Raw genomic sequence first — 19,163 nt, 5'->3', positions numbered from 1 at the left:
TCCACAGTGGAACACAGTGGATGGGAGTTTTTTTTTTATTTTTAAGATGGAGGTCATCTTCCCCAGCATCCTTCTTTCACACATCTCCTCAACTGAATCCAGTGGACAGCCCAGAACCGATAGCTTTGTGAACTAGCTTGCTCAGTCTCTACCTGTCTTGGTCAGAGCTGCCTGAACCCCAACAGACCACTGCAGAGTGAATAACAGAGCCAAAAACAGAGGGATAAAAGGATTTTAGCCGATTGGAATAACTCCAAAGGACCTCATCCTCCTCAGGTGGTGGAGGAAGCTTTGTCCCTTCTTATACAGAGAATCTGTGTTGGTTGGACCAGTTCAGTTTGCTGTTGAGGTGAACACCCAGATATCCACCTCCTCAATGTCTACACCATGGATGTTTACTGGAGAAGGAGTGTTTCTCTGGAAGTCAATCACCATTTCCTTTGTTTTAGTGGTGTTTAAGCAAAGTTGGTTACGGTTACACCAGAATCAAATCAAATCAAGGTTATTTGTATGTCACATTTAAATGCAACAATGTTGCCCAAAGTGCTGAACATAGACGTATAAAACATTAAAAAATCAGACATATGAAATGATAAAAAACATGACTACCAAGTAATCAAGAAATAGTAAAAGCTGTCGAGTAAAAGTAAGTTTTCAGTAGCTTTTTAAAAATGGCAACAGATGACGCCTGCCTAATAGAGATAGGAAACATATTCCACAGAGTCGGTGGTGCCACAGGTAAAGATCTAAAACTTATTTTCTATCCACAAAGTCCACGATGACTCACCTGTACTCCAGGTTAAACCCCCCCCCCCCCCCCCCCCAATTTTTTTTTAAAATAAATAAAAACACACACAGCCGACAATGGCCAAGTCATCAGAGAACTTCAGGAGGTGACAGCTGCTGGTGTTGTAGGTGAAGGCTGAGGTGTAGGAGGTTAATAGAAGGGGCGAGAGCACCGTACCCTGCAGAGCTCCCTTACTGCACACAACCACCTCAGACGTACATGTGTGCAGCCTGTGGCCTGTTGGTGAGGTATGATGGTCCAGTATTAATGAAATGTTTCGTAATTAATGATCAGTGTAGGTGTTTAACTTCAATCAACTATTCTAAATGGACATTTATTGGGGCATTTTGCGGAATGATGAGTATTTTCTAATTAATTCCCCAGAATTTTTTTTTTCAGAAGTGGTGCTGTGCCGCAATTCCTTCACCAGGGGCGCTGTAAGTTGGCTGGACGAGAATGAAACAGAGAAGAAGACGTCCGCACCTTGCTGCAGAAGCAGAAGACACCGGGCTCAAATCGTGCAAAGCAGAGAAAAAGCAGTTGCTGGTGTTAACAGGAACAGGTGAGTTACCGGGAGACACGAGGTGTCCTCGGCACTGTCTTCTACCGGTTGTCCCGGGCTCGGTGGCGCTGCGATGTGGTGGTCCGTGTGTATTTTTTAGCAGTGAGCCGTTCAGTAACAACCGGTAACACGAAGGTCAAGCTAACAGCTAACATTACATCACTTTCTGTTTTATCCATCTCACATCATACCCGGACGTGTGGCCCGAGGATCCTCTGGGCCCCGGGGTACACACTCCTGAATATAAAGTAGCTGGTAGGATACCGTGAAGTAATCCAACAGCACAGGCAGCTAGCATCCTCCCAGACTCGGTTTCAGAAGTGGACCCTTAGGGCTGCGTCACCTGCTGTCGGTCAGACAGAGCTGTCAGTCAAGGTGGGACCCGAAACACTATCATCTGTCTTTAAACTCTGCTTGGAGAAGTTCTGGGTTCTCGTCGGTGGACATATTTTTTACCAACTCTTCAAGTTTTTATATGTAAAGAAGTTAGAGAGGGTCTGGATCATTTAAGCATCACCTGCTTCTTGCTTAAAAACACGAATAAGTCAAACGAAATCATTTTTTTGACTCCTACACTAAGTTTTAGTGTGTGTGTGTGTGTGTGTGTGTGTGTGTGTGTGTGTGTGTGTGTGTGTGTGTGTGTGTCAGTCAGAAACCAGTGAAAGTGAAGATGGTTCTGAAGGAGGTGCCTGCTGAAAACATCACCCGTCCCCTGGGCAGGAACGAGGTCATTGGCTTGCTCTTCCGCCTCACAATATTCGGAGCTGTCACCTACTTCACCATCAAGTGGATGGTGGATGCCATTGACCCCACAAGGAAGCAGAAGATGGAGGCTCAGAAGCAGGTGAGATCAGCGTGTTTCTTCACAGACTTGATTCCCAAAAAGATGCGGGTTTAACTTGATCTAAATCCTAAGTTGGCTGCACAATAGCACAGTTGCCAGCACTGTTGCCTCGCACAAGAAGGTTACAGGTTCCAAACTTGGCTCCCCCATAGGGAGCCTAAGTCAGATCCAGTCTGATTTGAGTCCATCTGGTCCTGACCACTTGGTTCTGATCATGTGATTTGTGCCCCACAGGCCGAGAAGCTGATGCGTCAGATCGGAGTGAAAAATGTTAAACTGTCTGAGTATGAGATGAGCATTGCTGCTCACCTGGTAGATCCACTCAGCATGCAGGTGACTCCTCCTCATTCTCACAAACACACAGCAGATGATGGATGGTTAAAAAAAATCTTGAGAGTTACGGTTAAATAATTCATCAGAACATGTTTTATAAACTATACCTGCACACAGAGACGGATTACATTACATCTGACTATAAGTCTGATGTCACAGATCACATGTCTGCTTATAGGGAAAAGAAAAGAAAAAGGGGTGGACAATAAACTAACTTCCTCTCTCAGCCAGACACTGGCGGTTACCTGCTATAAATGAAGAAGCAGATTACTCCTCCTGCCTTTTGGGGCGGAACCTCTGGGCAACAGACAAAAGGATTTAGCTAAGCCATCATAAAACAGAGAAACATTTCTAGCTGTCGTAAAACACAAACCTCCCTGAGAACACAAGTGGTCATTATTGCATATTTGTCAATTACCCAGCAAGTAAAAACTGCTGAATGAATAGATTCTTCCATCAAACTGTCATAGATTGCCTGGAGAGACATCGCAGGTCTGGATGATGTCATCACTGAACTGAAGGAGACCGTGATCCTACCTGTTCAGAAAAGACACCTGTTCCAGAAATCCAGACTGCTGCAGCCTCCCAAAGGTTAGAGGTCAAGCACCTGTTTCCTGTGTGCCTGCAGTCAGGTCTTTTTAATTAGTAAATATACAGTTAAACAAATGACAGTTGGGGGGGGGGGGGGGGGGGTGTCAGGCGCTTGGTGTATAGGTGTATAACTTTTGAGTTCCGTTGCTCGTCCGTGACTGCGGGTGTGTGTGTGTGTGTGTGTGTGTATGAAGCGGACGTTCCTTTCCTTTCCCTTCACCTCTTTGTTAATGTGCTTGGACACAGCTATGTAAACAGCCAGCCTCTTTAGCAATGATTTTTATCAGTCGTTGATTAAAATCTTCAAAATTAAAAGAAAAAAACATTTGAAAGATATCAGTCTTTGTGTAATGAATGATTCTAATATGCAAGTGTCACTTTTTGAATGGAATTACTGAAATAAATCAACTTTGTGATGATATTCTAAATTTATGACCAGCACCTGTACAAGTATGTGCAGACTGTTGTTGCTGAAAGGGGAAAAAAAACAACACTGTGTGAGCAAAGTTGTTCTCAAATGGATCATGACCCATTTTGCTTCTTGATTATGTGGACAGATGAATGAAATATGTGAAGGTTTCAGGGTTTTAGTTGGCTGATTTCATAGAAGCTGTGAATGAATCGATGAAGATGCTGTGGAGATAAAAACTGTTTGATGGTGTTAGAAAATCTTTTTTCCTGCCTTTCCATGTGAACTCTTCATAATTTAAACATGTAAACACTGCTGCAACATTTAAAGTCTTAAGTATCATGTAAATGTTTCTGTTTTAACATTTGAAAATATGTCAAAGAATAAAAAACAACTGACATAAAGGAGAGAACTCCTTTCTTAACCTCTTCCTGTCGTCATGTTTATAGGTGTGTTGCTCTATGGCCCCCCTGGATGCGGTAAAACACTGATTGCCAAGGCAACAGCAAAGGAGGCGGAATTTCGCTTCATCAACCTTCAGCCGAGCACGCTGACGGATAAATGGTACGGAGAGTCGCAGAAGCTGGCTGCTGCTGTGTTCTCACTGGCTATTAAACTGCAGCCGGCCATCATCTTCATTGATGAGATTGGTGAGGAGCTCACACATGCACACTCACACTGATGATGAAAACGAACAGCTGTCAGGTTTCAGTTTGTTAGAGAAAATCTGCTCATTCATATTACATTAAACAGCTTTTTAATGTGGCTGTGAGATGCTGCTGCTTAAAAAAATCCTGAGTTTCTGACAGCGGCATCATGTGACCAGACCGCACTGTCATCCACTGAGAGAAAGAATCCCTGTGCTGTTCATAAGATTGACCTTAAAACACATGAATTTCCAGAGACTTGATGGAGGCACCCAGTAGTCAGGGGTGTGGTCTGTGCCTGGTGGGTGTGGCCTAAATTAGTGTAGTTGGTTACTGCAGTTTCTGCACAAGTCCAGCAGGTGTAACTGTGTTTTGTGAACAGACTCATTCCTGAGGAGTCGCTCCAGCTCGGACCATGAGGCCACGGCCATGATGAAGGCCCAGTTCATGAGTCTGTGGGACGGACTAGACACAGACCACCACTGTCAGGTTATCATCATGGGAGCCACCAATCGTCCTCAGGACCTGGACTCTGCCATCCTGAGAAGGATGCCCACCAGGTTCCACATCAACCAGCCTGTATGTATCGCACTCTCACACATGCACACACACACACACTTTGCATATTCTCATTGCTGCAGCATGGTGCTGAGGCTGTGTTTTCTGTTTTGATAGATCGCAAAGCAGCGAGAGCAGATCCTCAGACTGATTTTGGAGAATGAAAGCGTAAGTTTAGTACAATCAAACCCTGCTCACCCGATTCTGGATCAGCTTGCCCAAATCTTCTGTTTGTGTCATCAGTCTAGGCGAAGTGTTAGGGCCGTGATATGCTTGCTACTTGACCTCGCGTTGGCGCTGGCAGCAGGCTGCGTCTGTGTTCACCTACATGCTGCTGCACGGCACGTAGTATTGGGGGGGCTCCACTAAAGGGCACACTAGACTACTCAGACCGGACAGAGAACCGGGCTTGTGGGTACAACCAAAAAAAAAAAAAATGACATCAATAGAAAAGATCAGTAACTGGTTAATTTTGAGTTCACAACAGAAAAAGAGACCGCAGCGATATCGAAGATGGTATGAAAGACCTCTAAACCAGAGACGGGGTCACCATGGTGAGTGTGTCTCACACATTTAGTCGACTCCACCTACTGGTTACTCGTATATTGCAGTGTTTGGTCGCGTCACGTTAATTTCGGGGGATGCCTCACAAACAACACTTCAAATCAATGCAAGTAACGCGTGGCAGCCATTTTAAACACGTTTGCATCGTCAAACAGAGAGTATATCACGGCCCCTTACTCCACAGAAACATCTTTACCATGTGTAACCCAATGAGTTATCAATGAGTTGGAATCTGATTACCTCTTCCTTCAGGTGGACTCATCTGTCAACCTCAGAGACATTGCCAAGGAAACAGATGGATTCTCAGGAAGTGACCTAAGAGAAATGTGCCGTGATGCTGCCTTGCTATGTGTCAGAGATTTTGTCCACAACCAGAGTGACAGGTAAGCTTGAAGATCACCTGTACGCACACACACCTGTTGGGTTTGAGATTGTGTGTTGACATGTCCTCTCTCTCAGCGAGCCAGAGGAAGCCATTCGTCCCATCGGTCAGCTTGACCTGCAGGCCGCTGCCTCCAAAATGAAGCAGTCCAAATCAGCTGGTGGTCCTGGCATATTGCTGCATGCCGCTCTGGACTGAACACATGGGTCACATGACCCTTTTGCATCTCTACCTGTGTGGAAACACACTGAGCATGTGCCACTGTCTCTCATTGATGCTTTAATTGAAACTCTACATCCCATCTCTTCCTCCAACAATGAGGGTGGGGTGTTTGAACCTGATGTTCCTGAGGGGATGAGTTTTACTGCTGCACCTCTGCTGGCTCAGACTTTAGCATTCTGATCCAACAAAGACGTTCTGCTGGAACGCACGGCTGGGATGTCCTATCACCCATCAGCTCCTGCGGCTATGACAACACCTTTGACCTGAAAACTTTCAGAGAAGCCCTTATTGTGGAAATCCTCTTTAGTTAAAATCAATAATCTGATCATTGTCGGACATGTATGAAATTCATTTTTCTAGAAACACACACAAATCTTCAGAGTTCCTAAAGTATTGTTCAGATTAAACTGGAATATGAATTAATGAGAAACAAACACATTTTTGATTTTAATACAGAATGGAGGCTCAGCTTCCTCATATTTTAATGCATTTATAACAAACATGTCATTTTGAGTGTCATTATTTTTGTTTTTATGCATTTACATAATTTTTTAAAAATGTTTCCTGAAAGGGGCCAGAAAATATCTGATGGTTTCATATTTGAGGAACAGTTTATTTTTCACCAAAGTTTGGTGTTTATTTACATTTTTCTGTCTGTTTATTTTGGGGGGAATGTTTTCAAACATTGGCTCATGTTTGTTTTGAAGCATTAAAAAACAAACATGAAACTGAATATTTTGTTGACATATTTTGTTTTTAGTTACTGTTTGAAACCTCATCACAAAACAGATTAGAATGATAAAAAACTGAGATAAGTTGTTTATTGAAAAGTTGGACAAAAGACTGAACTTCTTGTCCGATCAACTGCTGCAAGTTTGGGTTTTTTTGTGGGCTGTGAGGGAAAGTTGTAATAAACTTGTTCAAACAACACAATGACTGATGACATCATCATTTCAATAATTTACAGGTGGTCACAGCTTGGGTGGAGTCATCAGGTGAGCCCTTGTGAAGATTTTATTAATATGAATTTCTGTTTCAAACTTCAAATAATGAGGAGCTGAAAATGAAATCTGCTTTTTGATCAGTATTCTGGTTCAAAAACAATGTCTATTCTAGGAATTCTGTAGAATAATAGAATAACACTCAGAGTAACAGAAAAAAATGGCACGGGAAGTTCTGATGAGAACTTTGTCAACTTGTAACTTTTCATGACACATTTGATTCGTCACTGGAGCAAAACCACTTCATTAAAGCTTTTATTTAGAAACATTTGGAAAACAAAAAAGCACCAGTTAAACTATTTGGCACCAAGAAAATTAAACATGCACCAAAAGAACTACCCTAAATGCACAAGATTCAAGCAGAGCAGGAAAACGGATGTAGAAATGCACAATTTTTGGCTTTAATCAAGATTCATCATGAGGGGGAATAAAAAAGTTTTTAGCAGAAAATCATGATTATTATAAAAAAAAGTCAACGTAAAGCTTTTGCCTGACTGAATCAAATTAAATGTTTCAGTAAAGCTTAACTGTCAGTTTGCCCAAACATTTCAGCAAGAGACATGTCTGATTTTGGTAAAAGTCCTTCTGATGAAACGTTCTCCGCTCAGGATGCATAAATCACACAGAAAATGAAAAACCACAAAAAATTCAACTTTTCCCAAATTTTCTAATATATAATAAAATATTTTACGATTTTTAAATATTAAAGATATCCCAGATACCACTCATTTTTTTCTATGTCCCTTTTCTATTTATATTTTTGATATTCTAAAGTTATTTTATAATTTTTGAAATTGATCAATTAGACATATTTTTAGGCATCTTCAATATTTTACAAAAAGTTCACAAGTTTGAAAGATTTTCTTTAACAAATTCCATTTCTTTAAAATGAAAAATTTCCAAAAGTTTTCATAATCATATTTTAAGAATTAAAATGTGAAATTCGGAATCCAAATGCATTCATCAGGATTTTCTTTTGTATTTTAAGGGGTTATTGTGAACTTTACAGGGTGTTACTGAAATATTTGTCGAGTGAAAACATTTTTTAGAGCCCAGAAATGTGATGAAACAGCTGCTGTTGGTCTGACGGCTGAGATGCCCTGACAGAACATTTGCAACGACCAGATGTTTTGTCGTTTCCTTCAGGATGAACTTGTTCATTTTGAGCTGATGAATATCTAAATAAACCCGCACAAAACTCAGCATTTGTCCCAAAATTAAACAGAATCACCATGACGAAGCATTACCCATCAAACAAGATGAACTTATTTCTCACATCAGTGACAAAATATCTCAAAACATTCTGAGCTTAGACAGCAGCCTGGCCGAGGTGGTCTCGGATTGGACATTGACTGTGCAGGATTGCTCAGCAGGGGAATTAAGGCTGTGGTGAAGAAGGACAGGTAAGCTCAATGGGTTAGAGCTCAGTGTTGGGGCCCCGGCCCTGAGCCCTTCCCTCACACTCTTTGTCAAAGTCACATCCATCTAGCAGGTGGCGGTAGGTGGCCCGAACATCCCGGTAGAGTGGTGCATTCTGGGTATGCAGGCCCGGGAAGTGCTCGGGCTTCTCGTTGACTAGCAGCTGCAGCCGCGGACCGCGCTGACAGTCATATAACACAAAGAGCAGGTTGGCAGCATACGGGACAATCCGGCTGGTCCGGAAACTTCTCCCTGCAAAGAGAAGTGCTGTCAAAAGCCTCAAACTGTAGGAGACAGACATCTCAGCACACTCTGGCTGACCTCACACACATCCTCAATTCAATTCAATTCAATTCAATTCAATTCGATAATACTTTATTAATCCCAGAGGGAAATTGATTAACTCTAATGCAATTCAAAATAGAAATCTTCACACATCATTAAAATATTTCAGCAACAATTCAGCTATATTATTCGTGCGCTCATTTACTGTACAGTCACAGGTGGGAGGGAGATCTTGGGAGAAGCAAAGAGTACATTGACTCCTACAGTTGATGACCTCGCCAGGCTGAAGTCCACCAATCCGAAGGCAGGGGGGGGGGGGGGGGTCACAGCATCTGTCTGCATTCCTTCGGGTGGGTTTTAGTTGCTTGCAGCTCAAGGCTACCAGGGTGTCAGATTCAGATAACAAGAATTTGTTTGGGTCAGGCTAAGATAATTTTCCTCTCTGCCTTCAGTCTTTAAACTGATCATTTACAGTCCTTCAGTGAAGCCAATTTTGGGTTTTTAAACCTGTCCATACCGTCCGGTGACTCTCTCCGAGATGACATCCATTTTGCGCACTAATACCGGTATCGCAGCTAGAACATTGTCCAGCTTACGATTCACCTCGAGTAACATCCCAGTCTGAGAAGTCTCCACACGGACGGTGCTTTCCGTGGGTGCGGGTCGCCCTTCAATCGCTCCCGTCTTCCCAAATTTCCAGAAAACCAGATATCCTCCCACTACAATCGGGAGAAATCCAGTAATCATCAGGCCAAATATCCGCACGTCTTCGATGTCCTCAATGGACAGCTGGCAGAGGCATATGATCTTCCACTTCTTCCAGGAATCCAACATATATCCCACCGGGTGTGTCCCCTGTGGACATGTGGGAGCCCCCTGCTCCATTCTCATTGTTGAAAAAATCTTATCGATCACATTGAATGACCAGTTTATCAAATCCATGGTTAGTAAAACAGAATTTTTCAGAAGAAATCCAGAGAGGCGCTCTGTGGGCAGACAGGACAAAGAGCCTTGGGAAAAAATGATAAGGCAGCGAAAGAGGAAAGCGTCTGTACTCCTCGAGTGCCTGAAGAAAAAATGGTAAATGAGCCGGATGGGTGTTTACCACAAAATAGGCCGGGAGCTGTATGTTTTTCGGGATTGTAGACAGCTGATCAGAGGCAAACACGCCCGAAAAAAGATGATCTCCCAGCAGGCTTGATATTATTCCGTGCAGTTCATGATTATCCATCAATAATAATCAACCAACACCTCTCTCTTTGAGTTTATCTCGAGAAAGGATTTGTAGCATGCATACACAATGAGTGTAGCCGTCTCCCTCAGCGGGGTGCAGAAGCACATTTCCATTCTCAAGTTGCCATTAGCAACAGGAGACAAAGCCTCTACGTCATCCGCAGAGTTCAGATTGAAGGCAAACAACGTATAGCCTTGTTGATAATCTATCCTGTTAATCGCAAGAGGCAAACCTTTCAAATGTATGGAGGTGGCTGTAAACAGATTATAAAATTCTCTGACGGATGTTCTTTGATCAAAAGTTGGCTGGAATGCTTTTGATGGGATCTATTTGCCGTCTCTGCACAACGCAAGGTATTCCACATTCATGTGGCGAAAATTAAACTGAGAAAGTTCTCTTCTGCCTGAATAGGCCTCATGATCCACTAATCCCAGTAATATATATTTAGAGATAGCTCCGAGAAAGAGGTTCTCCAGACTACATATCCTCGAATTTTGTGGAATCGAGTAAGTTTTCACAGTAACACGTGAAAGGGAATACAAGGCAGATTTGTGACCCAAACGTACGGTGGGTGAAATATTAACTTTTTTCACATAATGCGAAGCACCCAGCAGTTTCAGGCGGAGGTGGAGTCACGCGCCCCCATCAGGCAGAAAGCATTGTTGGCTCTTGTCAGCTTAATTCTGAGATCAACCGGGTTTAAAATAAGTCTTTCACAGAAAAATATATTGGAATGGAGAGGCCCTATCAGGTACACCTCTCTGGAGTTTTCTGTAAAAATTGCTCGCTGATTAAGACCTCTATTGGGCCCATTGTTTATAATGATGGAATCATGCGCATCTGCCGTGCCTTTGAAAAATAAGCAGGCGCTGAACTGAGATTGCAAACTTTCTTCAGAATAGTTCACCACAGTTTCAATAATTGCGCTGTAGGGATGCGTCGCGCTGGATTGAGAAATCAGGCGGTCACCGAGGATCACGTCGCATTGTGAGAAAATTGTGTTTATAGGATAATTAATCAGAGCAGTGGCCCTCCATCAACCAGGGGAGTTATATCATCATTGGTGATTTTCACACGTAAAAACAGAAGCGTGGTGTTTAAATCTAAATAATTTTTGCCTTTCCTTGGGACAAAAAATTCTACAGGTCCATTATCCGTCAGCGCTGCTATGGGTAAAATTTCGCTGTAGATCTTATCTTCGATAGACAGTTGCGTCGTGGGAACGGTGAAGAGGTCCAATTCGCTCAGTGTGCATTCTGATGATTTACTGTGAAGCAGTGACTTGATTAGAAAATGTTGGAGCCTTGCTGTTGATACTTCTTCCTCTTTTGCTTGCGTTTTGTAACTGCGGCTTTTAAGCGCCGGTCGTTTTGTGAAGTAGATCCCTTTTCACGCCTGCCGGGGGGTGTTTTCCGGACTCGCCTTGACAGAACCATGAGCCCTGATCCCTCCTGGGCATTAGGCTCAGTGAGTTTGCTGACAGCTTACGTCAACACATCTGACGCGATCCCAGTCGTAGCCTTGCGTCTTCGCCAAAGCAAATCCTTTTTTAACAAAAGGTGATATAAATATGAAGAGTCTTGAAAATATCGAACCAAAGGCGCGCCCGTATATATAAGGAACGCCGCTAAAACCCGGGAGACCTTGACCGGCCTGAGTTACGTAATAATTAATAAATCGGTTGGGGTCATTTCTCTGCAGGTGATAAATCATTTTTCGTTTGCAAGATTCGTAGAGACGGGGATGTAATCCACAGGGTTAAACACATGAGTGATTGTGTTCCCAAAGGTACCTTCAACTTTCACCGTACGTAATAACGGGGCATACACATCACCCACCAACTGCTCGGTCACTATGTCTGAATAGATCGCCGGTTAAATCGGGGGGATGAGGCACTGATTTGACCCGTTTATTGCTGCATGACGCTTCAGGTGTCAGCCACTCCTCCACATTAAAACCTAGCATACACGCCAAAGGCGCTGCAAATCTAAATTCAATTTCACCACCAATCTGATATTTGAGAGTGGGATTGGGGATTCTGAAAATGAGATAGAAATCAGGATTAATCTTTCTCATAGCGGTCTCGCACTCGTTCCTAAGTTGTTGTAAATTTTTATAATATCCGGGACTAATCGGAGCTCTGTTGAATTTCTGAGGTTCGCTCTTTCTTCGCCATTCGAAAAAAAGGTGTCAAATGTGTGCAGGGAGAAGTGGTTTATCCTTGAAAAGCAGCTTTCTGACTTGCCTTGCTTGGTTTTTGTGTCATAAAGACCTTGTTTCAGCTTCTTTTTAACATCAGTTGCCGACTCCATCATACTCATCCCGATCCTACACTGTTTCTTTTAGCTGACCGTTCCCGCCTGCAGCAAAAATCACACCGCCCGCTCTCACGAGATTTGTGTTGGGTCCCGTGGGACCCGGTGGGACCCAATCCCAATACAGCCCTCTATTTCAGGGGTTTCATAACAAATTTAAAGACTTCTTGAGAGTTTTATTTTCCTTGATGTTTGTTGCATTTTCTTAACAAAATACCCCAATATTTGAATGGTTATGGTCCTATATATTTTTAAAAGATGTGGAACACTTGTTTATTCAATACATTTGCAATGGTCTCTATAGTAGGAATGAATGCCTTGTAGGTCAAACTCTGGGGGGGAAAACACTGGTGCACTATCTCCAGGAACTAGAAGTGAGCCCCATCACATCTGAGCTTCAAACAGCAGGATTGGGAGATCTTGCTTCAGATTGGATAACAGCAAAACACGACTCTACCACTGACTCAGTTTGCTCTGCAACATCTCCACAAATAACAGGAGTTCTGCCGTATGGTCGAGTTGCTAATGCTAACAGTTAGTTTCTGCTAGCAGAAACGTTATCTGCTGTTTCCTGGACGCTAAACCAACAACAGCCTTTTCTGTCATTAGTAAAGATGGGTGAGTCCATGAATGCTAAGTGATAGGGTGACGTAGATCTGTCAGGATTTTCCAATCCTAGAGTTTCACCGTCTATTTTCTATCAGAAGCTAATTCAGGAGATAGGTGTAGGAGACCATCTTCATGTTAAGCCTGCATGAAAAACTCAGATTCTCTTGATTATACTCAGAATAATAATAAAAAAAATATTTCAGTGTTCCACTCCTTCAAGATCTATAAAGTTTATAAGTAATCTTTATTGTACAATAATGTTACTAGTAATTTTATGCAATAACTATCCTAACCCAATGATATTAATAAAATAATAATTTTATAATTTCATATTTTTATTTTCATTTCCAGAAATCTCTACTTTATTACCTAATAAATATTTTTGCAGTATTTTTTCAAGATTCAGTTCTTGCTTTTGCTTGTTTTTTTTTACGATAATTTGTAACATCGTGGTTCTAAATATAATCGTGTTTTGTTTGATTTCAGATTATTTTTTAGATATTTTAAGGCAGCTTGTCCACAAATACTCAGAAGATTTTTCTCAAAGCTTCTTCCCTGATCGAATGCTGGAAGGGGCGGGGCTTCTTACCATGCTGCGAGTGATAGTTGCTGGCCGTGGGTGGAGTCTGATCCTTGTACAGTCCCAGCAGGGAGACAAGAGGGAGGAGCGTCTCAGCGTGTCCAATGAGGATAGAGGCTGGTTCTGGAGCTGCCTCGGTGGACCTGAAGGTTCAGGATCAGCATCAGTCACTGATCAGTCAGTGAGATCCTGCCGCTGACTGATCAGTCAGGAGCTCACCCACCTGCGAGGACGACCGGCTTTATCCAGTGTTCTGAAGATGTGATGGAAAAGAGGACAGCTGGATAAGCTGTTGATCACATGACCATAAGAGCGCTTCCAGAAGTTCTTTAGGTCCGATTTGTACTCCAGCACCTGCAGACAAACAGCAGGGAGAAGTAACCCAAAGCATGTCCATTGATTCTGATCAGAAAAGAAACATCGCTTTTCCACTCTTCTATAAATGCTTTATACCATTTGTACTGACTTGATTTTACATTTATGTCGTAAATATTATTCAACAATCTATTGCTGTTGTACCTTTGCATCACTCTCATCAAACAAGAAGCACCACGGTGAATGGAGGGACTTGATGGACAGCTCGTAGGTGCACAAAAAGAAGGCAGCTTCCACCAAGTCTACAGGAGCCATGAAAGAACAAACACTGTTAAAGTGAGGACATGTCTGTCTCCAGAGGACATGTCTGTCTCCAGAGGACATGTCTGCATTATGGGCGTGTTTTGTGTTGGACCTTTGAGGACACGTCTGGACTGTGGGAATGGGTCCGTCTCATGTGTTGCTCAACCTGTTCTGTTCTGAGGCTGACACACAACTGTTTACTGCTCCATACCCAATATTACTGAATTACTGGTGTCCCTTCAACATGATTTTAACAAATTGCTGCACCAGCTGTTGCGTAATTAACTTGTCCTCAATAAATCAAAGACCTAATTTAAGTTGTTTGTGAGGAATATTTCAGCTCTTAAACTACACCGCAGTCTTATACAGCAGATTTTACGCCAATTACCAAGAAAAAAAAACCCATTCACGTCTGAATCGTGATTCTTATTATAAAGATTATGAATCAATCCTCTCCAAAAACCTTTAACTTCTGTATTTCTGAGTGTCCCTGAACACATCATCACTGGAACCAGTGCTAGCTGTGCTAATCTGTTCTGTGCAATCCTACACTGCAATCTGCTGAAATACAACAGAGACTTACCTTTCTTATTATCCTGTGTATTAAATACATAATATTATGTCAATCATTTAGTTGCTTCTCGTTTTCGAAGGGAAATTGTGAAAATTGCTTTGTGTCAAAGCCCCATTAGATTGGAACAATTGTGACGTTCATATTTGCATGATTATTTCTTTTAGAAAATTTTGTAATAATATTTATGTGCATCTTTTGAATATTTGTTCCCATTCTTTAGCATGTCTGGAGCCCATATTGGATTGATTTCCTTTCTGTTCACTTATTCCAAAGTGAGATAGTTTATTGTTGCTTTTTCTTTGGGTGCATTGTGAGAGTGATGTGTAAATGTTGGTGTGTGTGTGTGTGTGTGTGCGCGTGTGTGTTAGTATGACATTCTTGTCTTTTTTAAAGCGTTGTCATTTCCCCCCCCCCCCCCTTTTTTTTTTTTTACAAATTACAACTTGCTTGATTCTTCTGTTTTTTTAAAACTCATAATAGAGAACCCTCTCAAAAACAAGATGGCACATCTCAAGGGGTTTATCCTCTGAAATAAATATAAGTTAATAAATAATTGTCATGTTTCACCTGGTGTGAGACGATGAAAATGAAGGCCCAGCTTCTCAGCCGTCCTCCTCCTCAGTGCCTCCATCTCCTCGCCGTGTTTGAACTTCTCTACCTCTATCAGTGCCGTGCGATTGTTTTCTACACCCTCCACGAAACCATGGCAACGGTCAAAGAAACGCATCAGCTCATCATCCACCTCATGTCTGTATACAGGAGGGCTGTCTGTAGAAGCAGAGGTAAGAGAAGTCAAAGGTCAGGAACATGTTTGCTTCCCACAAAGCCTTTAGGGTGCAGGGGGCATCACCTTGGTGACTCCAGTGCTGGTGCAGACCATCTTGGAAGGCCTCCATGCTGTTCACACAGCGATGCTTGGAGCTGCTCGCAAAGCGAATCTTCCCCTTCCTCATGTTCTCCTCTGATAGGAGGGATGGAAACAAGGTGGCCAGTCTTCTGGCAAGGAAACGAAGGTCATCCCTGCCCTTCATCACCAGCTGACCTGAGGAGGAGGAGCAATGGGCACATATTTATCTGAACAGCAACAAAACATTCCCTGTTTTCGTTTAGACCACTAGGCAAGTTATTAGGAAAAAACATTGTGTTAAGACATCCATCCATCTTCTGAACCCGCTTTGTCCAAGTAGGGTCGCGTGGGGGCTGGTGCCTATCTCCAGCGGTCAACGGGCAATCAGACGGGGTACACCCTGGACAGAGAGCTAGTCCATCGCAGGGCAACACAGAGACACACAGGATAAACTATCATGCACACACACACACACACCTAAGGACAATTTAGACAGACCGATCAACCTAACAGTCATGTTTTTGGACTGTGGGAGGAAGCCGGAGTACCCGGAGAGAACCCACGCATGCACAGGGAGAACATGCAAACTCCATGCAGAAAGATCCCAGGCTGGGAAGCGAACCCAGGACCTTCTTGCTACAAGGCAACAGCTCTAACCACTGAGCCGCCATGTCAAGAAATCAACTTAAAAAAAAAAACAATTCAAAGGTCCCATGACCCCTACAAAAAGTTATAAAAAAGGTTTATTTTCTTCAACAGTAATAACAATAAGGAACAATTCCAAGATAATCTACTGGCAAAGTTCAACAAATCTTAAGTCCTATTAAAAACAGGCATATGGACTTTATAAAAAGAAAATTTCTGAATTATTTTACAGAAATAAGAATTATTCTAACACATTTCACAAAATCGATCCTTTCTAAGAGCAAAAAAAAAAAAAAAAAAAAAAACAATAATATGAGGAAAACAGAAACCTGTCACATGGCTTAGAAAACCACCGCAATAGACTGTCATAATTATAGGTAACATGACCAAATAAATCTAATTAAAATCTGATGACCGATCTTGGCCCAGATGAGACCTCATCAGTCCGGGTCAGGACCGGTTTCCGTGATCTCACCGTCCATCTCCTCGGTGTACCACGGCTCCCAGCTGCTCCGGAGCTCCCGCAACCAGCCGACAGAGCCCTCCGAAGATTTGGAGGCGTCTTTGCGGATCAGCTCGCTCAACTTGTGGATCCTGCGGATGTTCTTGACGGTCGGGAACCGGCTGCCATGCCTGATGACAGCGGTCAGATGGACCGGGTAGCAGCTCTCGCCGGGTGGAGGTCTCAACGCGGACGCGTTCACAGATAACACGTCTTGCAGCAGGTGCGGGTTCACCTCCTCGTAGCGGCTCTTAGTTCCGAAGTAAACGGCGATGTTCGGGATGTTTGGTACCGCCGACGAGGAGCACAAGAGGCGGGTCGGAACCAAGGTGAGAGCCGCCAGAAGCAGTCGGTGTGTGGGTGTAAAAACGGGGAACATATCAGCTGGAGAAGGACTTCATCAAACCGAACTTCAACCCACCGCCTTCGTTTGCTTGTTTATGTTCCGGGTTTTGTGACGTAATGACCCAGAATGGCAAACGTTTTTCGATACCATATTATACACAGACCAAACAGACCAAAACTAGGCATGTTAGCAGAGACGGAAATAGTTCAATTTAATGTAAAAAACAAACAAACCCCAAAACAAAACAAACAAACAAACAAAAAATAAAAAAACGTGAGCGCTTTTTCTTCCATTTTATTGTCAGTAATTAAACAACGACTTTGTGACATACTGCCACCTAGTGGTTAAATATGACATGAAGCGAAAACCTAATCTGAACACCCCCTCTCCTTTTCTGCTTATGTTTCATATTAGGTGTGCAGTGGTTCTATCTCCTTGTTATCTCGTATTTAAGGTTATTTATGATAAAAAATCTTATTGGTTAGTTGCTCTCTAACTTTTAGATAAGAAAAAGACTGAAACCTTTAACTACAAGTATGTCGTGTAACATCATGGTTCGACCTCAGATCAGTGGGTGGATTATTGTATACATATTGTATACATGCATATGTTCTGCCCTGGTTTTGTTGTTTACTTGTTTAGGGTTAAATATGTGTAAGGGCAGCAGGCCTGATACAGCCTTCACGTCTTCTGTCCTCCATCTGCAGTAAACAATTCTGTTCACTAGGGGGAGACAACGCTCAACAGAAAGTTCCCAGGCTGGCCTGCTTTATTGAACCAAACATTGCATCAGAACAGACAGCTTCTGTCCAGCAGGGGGGAAAAGGTCATCATGCAGAGCTGCGCTCACGTTTACTTTTAGAATTTAGAATTACGTAGCCTACCTAACAACAATACAGGAAACTGCTAAGAAATTTAAAAGAACACTTTGAAAGCATCATATTTTATTTGAAAAAAAAAAAAAAGAAAAAAGAATTGGGGACATTTTAATAACAAAAGGATGTCACACATCCTCTTTATGAGCTGATAGATGGTGTCCTCGAGTATCTCCTCCCAGATCTTGACCAGGGCGTCACTGAACTCCTGGAAAGTTTGAGGCCAGTCAGGATGGTCTATGCATCCCACGGTGGAGGATATGCCTCCCCTGACTAACATTAACCCACTAACACACCTATCGCATGAGATCGGAGTGAACCTGCTCTCATCTGTGGAAAGAACTTGTCCTGTTCCTCCTTGCACAAAGGAGCCAATATAGGTCATGTGTTAAGGACCTTGGACGGTCCATTCTGTGCGTAGATCCAGAAACACAAAATCTACAAACCCATTTCAATCAGGTAATAAACACAAAATAACACCAAACTATCCAATGTGGTGGCTAAAGGATAAATCAGAGCTCAGATTGAAAGAACGAAGAACTAAAGGAAAAGTAATGTAATATTTCTATTAGTTGTTGGACACTAGGGAAGTTATTTGATCCCTGGACTTGGTCGGACAGGCAGTAGACAAGCGAACCCTCAGTTTCCTGGCTCGGCTCGGTCCATCACACCTGATTAAAACACTCACTGCTCTTTAATTGCTGTTAATTGAATCTGACATGTCTTTAATTTAATTAACAGAGGAGGTTAATGAATTCAGCTTTGAGTGGCAGCTCCAGATGTCCTGAACTTGGGTGTCCTCTGTGATGTGCTGACTAGTCCTCTGTAAGGTCTTCAGCCTCCGCCTGATTAAGACACAGTAGCATCAGACTTTTATTGTGAAGGGAAAACGTCAGTGCCACAGCTGGAACAATGATCAGTAAGTGTAGAGGCTGATTAGGTTTTATCTGAGCTGAAAAACCTGATGATATTGATGCAGTAGGACAAAAATAGTTCTGCTTTGTGGCTGTGTTTTGGTTTTACTGTGGTCGTCTTAAAGTTGCAAGTGAGTATAAATGTATTGTGGGTTGGTTTGGTTTCAGTTAGGCTGTAGCATTATTTAAATAAACCACACATGACCATTTTCTTCCGTGAAATCTAAATGTTCTGTTTTTTCTTGCAAGTTTCAGCCTTTTTGGCTTCATGTTTTCTTGCTGATTTTCTTATATAGAGCAAAGTTTGGGTGGTTTAAACAGCAATCTGGATTTGGATATAAACAGACTTAAAAAAGAAGCACTGACTTAGAAGTTTAAGAAGTTATTTAAAAATGTTCATAGTTTAAATAAGTAAAGTAAAATGTAAGAATTCTGATCTAAAAATAAAGCACAGTCTCCCTACTCATTTAAACAGCTCTAAGTTGAATGGACTTAAGCAT

General features: G+C 42.4%; 2 protein-coding genes across 3 annotated transcripts; one reads left to right on the top strand and one right to left on the bottom strand.

The window, feature by feature from the left end:
- Window positions 1-1,230: 1,230 nt before the first annotated feature.
- On the top strand, window positions 1,231-6,632 carry atad1b (ATPase family AAA domain containing 1b). 2 transcript variants are annotated; one of them, XM_015962485.3, is made up of 9 exons: window positions 1,231-1,349; window positions 1,998-2,193; window positions 2,428-2,526; window positions 2,997-3,117; window positions 3,976-4,176; window positions 4,556-4,752; window positions 4,849-4,899; window positions 5,548-5,678; window positions 5,755-6,632. In XM_015962485.3, exons 2-9 carry the CDS (start codon window positions 2,020-2,022, stop codon window positions 5,873-5,875), a joined length of 1,095 nt encoding a protein of 364 aa, XP_015817971.1. In that variant the 5' UTR covers window positions 1,231-1,349; window positions 1,998-2,019; the 3' UTR covers window positions 5,876-6,632. The 2 variants fall into 2 exon arrangements, with proteins under 2 accessions (XP_015817971.1, XP_015817972.1); XM_015962486.3 differs by having other exon boundaries at window positions 1,240-1,349; window positions 2,002-2,193.
- A 1,468-nt stretch (window positions 6,633-8,100) lies between these two features.
- minpp1b (multiple inositol-polyphosphate phosphatase 1b) lies at window positions 8,101-17,006 on the bottom strand. Its single transcript, XM_015962483.3, has 7 exons — window positions 16,502-17,006; window positions 15,385-15,576; window positions 15,102-15,302; window positions 13,862-13,959; window positions 13,566-13,696; window positions 13,352-13,485; window positions 8,101-8,571 (listed from the first exon to the last, which is right to left on the bottom strand). The coding sequence occupies exons 1-7, from the start codon at window positions 16,905-16,907 to the stop codon at window positions 8,318-8,320; spliced, it is 1,416 nt and encodes a 471-aa protein (XP_015817969.1). The 5' UTR covers window positions 16,908-17,006; the 3' UTR covers window positions 8,101-8,317.
- Between the last annotated feature and the right edge of the window lie 2,157 nt (window positions 17,007-19,163).

Source organism: Nothobranchius furzeri, chromosome 16 (genome assembly GCF_043380555.1).
Source record: "Nothobranchius furzeri strain GRZ-AD chromosome 16, NfurGRZ-RIMD1, whole genome shotgun sequence".
NCBI lineage: Eukaryota > Metazoa > Chordata > Actinopteri > Cyprinodontiformes > Nothobranchiidae > Nothobranchius > Nothobranchius furzeri.
Note: the sequence above shows the minus strand (reverse complement) of the source record. Positions and strands in the feature narration are given on the sequence as shown.

Coding starts and splice junctions, on each gene's coding strand:
- atad1b (XM_015962485.3), top strand. CDS start 2,020: ATGGTTCTGAAGGAGGTGCCTGCTGAAAACATCACCCGTCCCCTGGGC. Junction 2,194..2,427: donor AGATGGAGGCTCAGAAGCAG/GTGAGATCAGCG, acceptor TGTGCCCCACAG/GCCGAGAAGCTGATGCGTCA. Junction 4,177..4,555: donor CATCTTCATTGATGAGATTG/GTGAGGAGCTCA, acceptor TTTTGTGAACAG/ACTCATTCCTGAGGAGTCGC.
- minpp1b (XM_015962483.3), bottom strand. CDS start 16,907: ATGTTCCCCGTTTTTACACCCACACACCGACTGCTTCTGGCGGCTCTC. Junction 15,577..16,501: donor GTACACCGAGGAGATGGACG/GTGAGATCACGG, acceptor CCTCCTCCTCAG/GTCAGCTGGTGATGAAGGGC. Junction 13,697..13,861: donor TTGATGAGAGTGATGCAAAG/GTACAACAGCAA, acceptor GTTTGTCTGCAG/GTGCTGGAGTACAAATCGGA.